Consider the following 10,176-nt stretch of genomic DNA (forward strand, 5'->3'; position numbering starts at 1 on the left):
GCACCATAAAATTGTTACTTGATAATGGGAGAATTTTATTTCTAAAAGGAACCAGATATGTTCCTGAACCTGAGAGGAATCTGGTGTCTCTAGGAATGTTGGATGATATGGAGTTCAACATAAAATTGGGTCATGGACATATTGAAATTCTTAGGGGCAATGATTTAGTCATAAGCACCCCTAAGAGACATGGACTTTACTTTCTTAAAGTTAAACCCTTACTTGGCCTAACTGCTACTACTTTGACTGAAAATTTCTCTCTTGCAAAACTATGGCATGAAAGACTTGGTCACATTGGCAAGAAAAACTTAAAGGCTCTTGAAAATAAAGGAATTTTTGGAAAACAAAATCTTGGTGATATTGGTAATTGTGAACAGTGTGTCATTGGTAAACAGGTTAAGCTTTCCTTTTTTACTGGAACTCATAAAACTAAACAAATTCTTGAGTATTTGCATGCTGATTTATGAGGACTTGCATCTGTGTGTACTCCTTCTGATTTTAGATACTATCTTTTGATCATTGATGATTTTTCAAGAAAAATCTGGGTTTTCTTATTGAAATCTAAAGATGAGACATTTTCTATTTTTAAGGATTGGAAAAGACAAGTAGAAAATCAAACTGATCATAAGATAAAATCTTAAGAACAGATAATGGTTTGGAGTTCTGTAATCATGAGTTCAATAATTTCTGTAAAGAACATGGCATTTTAAGGCATCTGATTGTCACCTATACACCTCAACAAAATGGCATAGTTGAAAGAATGAATAGAACCTTGCTAAATAAAGTTAGATGCATGCTACTAAGTTCTGGTTTGCCAAAAACATTTTGGGGTGAAGCTGTAAAAACAGCTGCATACCTAGTAAACAGATCACCCACTTCTACCCTAAACTTTGAAGTACTTGAAACTGTGTGGACCAAGAATTCTGTTGATTATTCACACTTGAAAATCTTTGGATGTGCTGCTTATGCACACCAAAGTATTGGAAAATTAGAACCTAGATCACTTAAATGTGTTTTCTCAGGCTATGGGGAAAATGTAAAAGGGTATAGATTGTGGGTTAAAAGTGAGAAAGGGTATAGGGTGATTATTAGAAGAGATGTAGTCTTCAATGAAACTCTCATGCCCTGTCTAGAAGGGAAACATAATCTGACTTCAGAAGATGTTCAAATTGAGGTGGAGTCTCCTAAAATTGAAGGAGAAACCCATGCTCCTGTGATACCAGAAACTATTACTGTAGAAAATGATGTTGAAAATGAAACTGAAGATACTATGCAAAATGATAAGACTGAAAATTCGACTCATCCTATTGAAGAATATCAATTGACTAGAGATAGGGAAAGAAGGCAGACTAGACCACCTGCTAGATATGATACTGATGATTTTGTTTCATTATTTACCTATCAAGAACAAATTAATAATTAGCCTACTACTTATGATGATGTCATAAATTGCAAAGACTCGAAGCATTGGGTAGCAGCTATGGAAGATGAAATGAGTTCACTTCTTAAAAATAAAACTTGAAAATTAGTTGAAAAGCCAAAAGGTCAAAAGCTTATAGATTGTAAATGGATTTATAAGATAAAAGATGGGAAGGGAGGAAATACTAGTGTAAGATATAAGGCTAGATTAGTAGCCAAGGGATTTACACAAAAGGAAGGTGTAGATTACACTGAAATATTTTTTCCTGTAGCAAAATACACTACAATTATATGTTTGCTTGCATTAGTTGCTCAATTTGATTGGGAACTTGACTAGTTAGATGTTAAAACTGCCTTTCTTTATGGTGATCTGGAAGAAACAATTTATATGAAACAACCGGTTAGGTTTGTAAAAGGAAATCCAGAAATTACTGTGTGCTTGTTAAAGAAGTCACTGTATGGCCTAAAACAGACTCCTAGGCAGTGGTACACAAGGTTTGATTCCTTTGTATTGAAACTTGGTTTTCAAAAGAGCAATTATGATACTTGCTTGTACTGCAGAGGTAAAGGAGTTAAACATTCTCTTTATCTTGTACTTTATGTGGATGACATGTTGCTTGCTAATTGTGATAAATCTAAAATTGTATATATTAAGCAGCAACTTAAATCTAAATTTGACATGAAAGATCTTGGAAATGCTAAAAAGATTCTTGGCAGGCAAATCTATAAAGATAAAGAGAGAAACATGTTGTTTCTGAATCAGTATGATTATGTGATAAAAATTCTAAAAAAATTTAACATGTTTGACTGCAAATCTGTGCCTCCGCCTCTTGCAAATCATTTTAAGCTTACCTCTGATCTCTGTCCCAAAACTTTTGAAGAGTCTGATAAAATGTCAAAAGTACCTTATGCAAATGTTATTGGTTCTGTCATGTACTTGATGGTGTGTACCAGACGTGATCTTGCTTTTAGTATTAGTACATTAAGTAGGTTTATGAGCAACCCTGGGGAAGAACATTGGAATGCTTTAAAATGGCTCTTGAGATACTTAAAAGGTACTGCAAACCTGGGTCTTGTGTTTAAAATGAACGACGAAGGGGTAACCTTAAAGGGATTTACTGATTCTGACTTTGCTTGAAATAGGGATAACAGAAAATCGACTTCATCCTATTTCTTTTCCTTATGTGGTACAGTAGTTAGTTGGAAATCACAATTACAAAAGATTGTAGCTTTGTCCTCAACTGAAGCAGAATACATTGCTGCTTCTGATGCTTTTAAAGAAGGCATATTGCAAAGTGGTTTATTAAAGGAACTTGGTTTTGTTGATGAAAATGCAACACTACATTCTGATAATCAAAGTGTCATACATCTTAGTAAAAATCCCATGTATCACGATAGGACTAAACACATAGATATTAAATATCACTTTATAAGAGACATAATTTCAAAAGGTGTTTTGAAAATTGGTAAAGTACCTACTCAATATAACCCATCTAATATGGGGACAAAGATAATACCTTTGAACAAATTCAAAAACTGTTTGAAAACATTATCTATTGATACTATGTGATAACTTGCAGGTACTTGGAGCAAATGAAAAGAAAAGGTGATATTGACTTCTGGCTGTACTAAGCTTGAAAATAAGGTAGCAAGGTGGAGATTGTTGTGACTCGAACCGTGTATTGGTGCTTCCATATTTTCATCTAATAAAACGGGTTATGGAAACACACTTTTGTAAGTGGCACTCTGTCGGATGCTGACACGTGGCTCTACTCTTACCGTAGGATGAAGGGTTTCATATTGGTGATATAAATATGAACTTAACTCTTCGTTTGGCTACAGCTGTTCATTTTGGTGACTTTTCGAGTGAGGCTTCGAGAGAGTTCTTCTGTTTTCTCTCATCTGAGGGTTTTCTGCTTCCCTATTTTGTAATCGATCGTCTCAATCGATTTGGGTTGAAGGTTTTAACCACTGAATACGTGTATATTCTTGAGTGATACTTAGAGTCCTCATGTGTTGAGGTTAGGGTTTGTGGTCTGTTGATTCAAAGAGGATCTGAAACAGATCTGTGATTTCCGTTTAAGAGATAAGTCTCTTTTCTGTGTATTCTACTGGTTGATGAACTTTGTAACATTCGATTGCCTGTTTTTGGGGCTTTAGTGCAACCGAGCAATATTCACTTTGATTGGATGATCAACAGGGGATTAGGTGTTTGACACTGAACCTCTGGGACTTCGGTTGGAAAATCTTGTTGTGTTCTTTATTTTTGCAAGTTTAATTTCTGTTTTTGGATCGATTGAATCTTGCAACTTATTGTGTGGGTTTTTGGCCCCTTTCAGTTCTCTACAAATAAAGTTATTGGTATGTTGTTGATAGATATGCAAAATCAAGTAGAACAGTAAGGATTCTATTGAAAGCAGAAAGGCACAATTAAGTGCCATGGGATTTAAAGAGAGTTTTTCTCTCTAGTTGTGAAGATGAATAGTTCCTGAGTACTTTTTTCTCTATCTATTAATGAAGAACAAGATTATTTCAAATACATAATGATAATAAACTTGCTAATAACGTTGAAATATGTTCTTATTTTTGTCAGTTTGGAGACTTCTTAAATGACTCATCTATTGACAATCACTTGGACAAATAGGAATTTTGGTAACTTTTTTTTATGTTATTGCAATATATTATTAACAACGGTGAAATATGTTCTTATTTTTATCTGTTTGGAGACTTGTTAAATGACTCATCTACTTGACAATCACTTGGACAAATAGGTATTTTATTATTTATTTATTTTTTTGCAATAAATTCTTAGTTTTGTTCTCTTTGTTAAGAAAGATGAATTGATTAGCCAAGATAAGAATGCAAAAAAAAGGATCAATTATCTTAAGCCATCTACTCGAGCAAATATCAGGTCCATTAACTGAAACATGCCTCACGTAAATTGGGACACAACATACTTATTATTTGTTTGGAACTGAGAGAATTTTGCACGTTATTGCAAATGTATAGCACCTTTCTGTTCACTGCACTTAAGTTTTAACCTCAGGAAAGCTTGCGTTTCACTTTAGTTTCTTATCTGTTATTCCTCTTGCTGTTTGTAGCTTATTGGTTAGAATAATAATTAGTAACTTTTGGTCCCATTCCTTTAGTCCTCTTTTTTATGTCATACTTTTTGTGATTTTATCTGCTTAATTGTCTTTTATTACCTACTACCTTTTCTGATTGATCCCAGAAAGGTAATACTGATTATTATAAATTCAAAATGTCGAATATTGGTTGCAAGATCTCCACATCACACGCATGAAGCATATGTGGTCACATGCTCGTAAAGTATATCTTCCAATAGTAAAAAAAAAAAATATCTTCTTTGCTCGTATTATAAGAAAAATGGGCATAAAATATCACCTTTATTAAATTCATAATAAATTAATGACAATGATAGTTAAGTACATTGAAGACGGAATCGTATGGATTATCATCTCTATAGTATGGTAACACGCTCTCTAATGGTGTAACTAGCCAGATCATTAATTATTATGAAAATAACTAATAATGATCCATATGAATAATACTTTTACATATATAGTAAAGAAAATTTCAGTTCTCATTATCTCTTGGTCTATAGAGCTTTATACGACGCTGGTTTATTGGTTGGATTGGTCTCGCATTGGTTTCGGACTCCTGTAATCATGAAAGAAGTTGTAAGAAAATCACATAAAGAAAAAGAGAAGCGTGGACTACAAACAGTTTTTTCTCTTAAAATGTAAGAGTTCTACATAAATTTTCTGAAGGTAGATTTGATTATGGAAACTTACATCCTGTACTGCTTCACGAAACAGTTTTACTTGTTCTCTCGTAACGGTCCTTACCTGATAAAATTTCGAGACACAATTAGATAGTTTCTAACATGTTTGATACGTTGGACTAAGCAACACTTGATAGGACTAAGAAATAAAAATAAGTTAAAATCTTGTTCTTGTCCTATACAATGTTGTTGTCTATTAATTAGCTAGAGTGATGGAGCTTACCTTTCTCAAAATTGTCCAACTAACATCTTCAGTGCAAGGAGGAACTGTAAGTGAACCAATGTACCTGTAATACTTTCTACTGCCCAGTTTAATAAGTTTTGGGTCAATAATACCCACTGCTCTCTCAACATTAGGCGTATCAACAAGAGCTTTCAAATCTTGCTTCATCTAAAATATAAAGAATAAATAGTATAAGAAATCGACTGAAAGACGTGCAAACAAAGATGTTTGTGGACACTGTTTAACTTATGGTTAATTACCATGGACAAGAAGGAGTCAGGGCGCCCAATTTTGTACATGATTCCAATCACAGCAGTCCTATTATCCATGCTCTCATGGACCATGTGAATCTCCAAATCAAACCTGTAGCCGAATGTTGTTATATGTTTTTTTATATCAATTTAAAAATAAAAAAATTTATTAAGAAATGGATTCATGTTTTGGAAAGAAAATTGATTTTATTTAAGTACCTCCTGCCATTGAGAGTGTGTTCTGAAGGTGAATGCCAATGACATTGTCTAAGTTGATATAGTGTTCCATTTATCTGAATACTCCCTGCACCAGCTTCCCAACTTAACTGCATTCATAAGTACTATTCAATAACAAGGAAAACCATGTAGAAGATTGTGAAAGAAAAAACTAGACTATATAACCACCCGAGCATGTAGAATATAAAAAAAATAAAATACAAAATAAATATCCAGAGGCGGATTTAGGGCCTGGCTACAGTTATGCGAAATTTTTATTTATTTTTACGTATCATCCCAGCATCAAAAAAATTTTAGTGCACTCCTGGCTTCGCCCTGTAAATATATTAGGTTATTAAACCTTACCATCATATCATGACCTCTATTGATTAGGGTGGCATTGGAGGGCTTATAATCCCTGTGAAGCCTTCCCAAGTGAGATACAACTTCAACCCTTTCGTTCAGCAGATCAATGGGAGACTGCATTGAGCCAGAATTGCACATCCTCCATTCTGGCTTAATCTCTCCCCAGTGTGCCGGGCCGTTTTTGCTATCTTCTTTATAACTAAACTCGCTCTCATCATCTACAATAAAAAAAATGAAATGAATCAATCATTAAAGAAGGAAAAAAAAAAAAAAAGGAAAAAGAACAAGAGACAAAAGAGAGCAAGCTATGCATGCATAACAATGGTTTCTGTTATAAGTTTTCGACACTACTTACCAACTTCTTGTGCTTTTGTTAAGCCTAAAAATGAAACTAAAACAAGAACAATCAAGAACTTCTTTAAAAAAGTTATGGTTTTAAGGTTATTCATTTCCGATTTCTTCTCCCAGTTGTATTTGAGAAATATAGAGTTGTTAAGGAAGAGGGTGTGTGTCTATATATATATGTGTGTGTGTGTGTATAAAACACGCGCGCACAGTAGTAATGAAGGTATATATATATGAAACACGCGCGCACAGTAGTAATGAAGGTTCAGAGGAAGTAGTCGATTTGGTTTTGACATTCATGTAGTACATTGTGATAAATTTCGCCCCTCTTTGGAATCCATTAAAATGAGGTTTTGGAGGAAATAAGTTTTTTGAAATAATGATTTTTCTAGAGAACGTATTATTAAAATATAAATATATATTTTTGATTTACGTGTGAAATTTATTAGTTTAATTCTCAAATCACCTAGAATGGGATGAATATGTGAATAACAAAGAGCTAAAATTATCAATTAAAAGCAACAAGTCACATCTTAATTGTTCTAGATGTTTAGTCAATCAAGTCAATTTTGTCCTATGTTGAAATGTCACAACAGTAAATAAAGTAGTAAATAATACAAGATATATTGACGGATAAAATCTTCCACGGGATTAAAAACCTCAGGACCAAGCCAGTGACTTCCACTATAAATAATAAGAACTTATAGTATGATCTAGCCTAAAAAATCCACTAGACTTGTTAATCTAATTCCTACAATCTTCAAAACTCACTGGAATGTGCTTTACTCACACCTATTTCCGATTTTCTGAAATTGTCTATCTTTAGTGGATCATCAAGAATACCTTGTTCTTGTACTCTTCTTGTACTTATGGTCCAACCTCTCACTATTTTCAATAACCTTTGAAATCTATTGAGGAAGTACATTCTTGATTATATTTAAGAAGTGTGTGCTTTGGATTACAAGATTTTGATGTTTTTTCCAATTTGTTTCAATTGATTTCAAGATAAAGAATTATTGTTTGTTCTTCAAAGAATGTTATGAAGACAAAAAATAATGATCAACCATAGTTTTTCTGAAGTGGAGCTTGTGTATATATAGTAGAGATGTACTAGTATAATCTATGATAGATAAAACTCTTAAAAATCACGAACTAGGATTTCTTAAGAAACACAGTTGCTCAAACCTCAGGCTAGCACCAGACAGGCAACAATAATTCTATTTTGGGCGCTCGAGCACAGCTTGACGACAAGCTAGCTTAATTACAGCGACTCTTTCTCCATTTTCCATACTCGAATCCAAAATCTCTTATTTCATCTACACAACATTCCAAAAGATTTCTTGATTTTACAACTCTTTTATAATAATTATTTTCTCTAAAAATTATCCAATACAAATTAAAACCTAACAATATGTAACGTTATTTTATGGATAAATATGTGATTGAAAATGAGTTTTGAAAAAATTATTTTTAGAAATATGAATCTGAAACAGGAGCTTCATTTTGAGGTGGCAGAATTGTACTAGGGGAAAGACTTCTGGAAAAGTCGTTTGAAATTCTCTTTGTCTACTTCTTTTGCAAAAAATAATTAATAGACGTCAATGCTGACGAATCGTGAAGAAAAAGGTTCGGGACACATGTTTTATGATTTTCAAATGATTTGTCTGAGAATAGATGAATTGTTATTATTATAATATGATATCATCATTAAAATGTAGAATATTTTAATGATATTTGTCTTTGAATGGACATTTCCCACCCGCCCACCAGCGAATTTTATGTTCTAATTTTTTTCACATGCGGTTTGAACTTTGAATATTGGCCATGGAGAATAGGAACGAGGGTGAATAATGATCTCGGTTGTTGGATATTGAATTAATTTAGTATAAAAACATAAACCTTCAAGGCTTATGATTACAAAAATCTTCAACATTGTGATCCTTCGGTCCATGAGAAAGTGTGTTCATTTATATAACTTGAAAATATTTGCTAAATAAAATTTAATATGAATAAAGCAATTGTGCAATAAAATTAAGAGTTCATAAATATTATCTAATTTAAAGTATTCAGTCCACGTTACATGCATAGATTTATAAATAATATTTCAATATAACACGATCGAAAGTCAACCTTTGGATCCTCAAATAATTTGAGTATTTACCACGATAATCTTGATATAAAATAAATCTATGCAACAGGGCATTTGATAGGATTAGGTGATAGGTGCTAAATTTGACAGAGAGTCAATTTTTTTTTTTTCAAACCATCTAATGAATATTTGACATATGTCCATTATTTTTAAATTTTGTCATTGACCCTATTTTTGTAACAAAATTACTCACTCTACAAAAGATTTTTACGATGACCTTTCCACAGTTTTAGGACTGTGGTAAAAGTTTTGTGGCAACAAACAACATTCGAAGTATTTATCACGATGTTACTCTAGTATATAAGCCATGGTACATACATATTATGTAATCGGTTTTAAAATCCTTAGACCACAGCAATTGCGAATACATTGCGATAAATAATTAATATATTTGCTGTAGTTAATACTTTAATCTTAGCATATCAATTGCCAAGAAAAATGCAAAATAAACGTCAATTTCTAATTTTAAAATTACTATACAAAAGTCCAAATAAATTATTTTATGAACAAAAAGAAAAATCTTTAAAACTAGGAAAACAAAAAATCAACTTCGTCTATAAAAGTTAAACTCAAGTACAATATTAATACCATATTTAAGGTTAACAATCTCGTTCAAGTCTATCGAAAATCTCAAGGACGTAACATATATTGCAATATGTATCAAAACAATTCCATGCATCTTTTATCGTCTGCACATGCTAAGCATCTATCATGAAAATCCATTATTCTAAAACACACGACTTATGTCAGTTCAATTAAAAATTAAGCCCTTGTTTTTTTTTTCGTTTTTTCCATTTTCATTAAAATGAAAAATTTGACTGTTATCCATCGCATGAAACCATCAAATTTGAATTTCTATATCTTCTGTCGGGCTCATAAAAGTTATATTTTTCATTCTCATTTTTATAAAAATGGAAAACAAATGCCTCCTAAAATAATACATTATATTATTATTTGGTGTTGACCCCTCGAATTGGACTTCCACGTGGCTAACCGAGAGCCATTCACTTATTTTTCCCTGCACACAACAACATACAGTTAGAAGCACGGTCGGAACCAGCTGAGGTGGTGGCGGCCGAGTACACTTCGACGGTCAATTCAGTGGTCGATGATCGGAACGGCGTCGAAATTGTGCAAGAGATTGGGGAGGAAAATATATAATACTTGAATGTGGAGTGTCAAGTTTTGAGAAAGTTTCATTACCTTTGTCTCTTACCAAACATTGAGTATTTATAGACGATGAGCACCATTGGATGTGGGACACGTGTATGCATCTGACGTGTGTGAGACGTCTGCTCATAGGTGTCAATTAGCCACGTCTAGAGTGGGGGGGTTATTAATTCTCCTGAGTTGAGTTGATATAAAGTTGATGTCACATCAACTAGACTTATGGGGATGTCAC

The 10,176-nt window shown here is 32.9% G+C and overlaps 1 protein-coding gene across 1 annotated transcript; it reads right to left on the reverse strand.

Annotated features, from left to right (window-relative positions):
- Window positions 1-4,809: 4,809 nt before the first annotated feature.
- Window positions 4,810-6,769, reverse strand: LOC111393484 (alpha carbonic anhydrase 7-like). Its single transcript, XM_023019030.1, has 7 exons — window positions 6,636-6,769; window positions 6,281-6,498; window positions 5,918-6,024; window positions 5,708-5,810; window positions 5,448-5,615; window positions 5,235-5,288; window positions 4,810-5,100 (listed from the first exon to the last, which is right to left on the reverse strand). Exons 1-7 carry the CDS (start codon window positions 6,727-6,729, stop codon window positions 5,017-5,019), a joined length of 828 nt encoding a protein of 275 aa, XP_022874798.1. The 5' UTR covers window positions 6,730-6,769; the 3' UTR covers window positions 4,810-5,016.
- Between the last annotated feature and the right edge of the window lie 3,407 nt (window positions 6,770-10,176).

The sequence above is a fragment of the Olea europaea genome, chromosome 4 (genome assembly GCF_002742605.1).
Source record: "Olea europaea var. sylvestris chromosome 4, O_europaea_v1, whole genome shotgun sequence".
In the NCBI taxonomy this organism is placed as follows: domain Eukaryota; kingdom Viridiplantae; phylum Streptophyta; class Magnoliopsida; order Lamiales; family Oleaceae; genus Olea; species Olea europaea.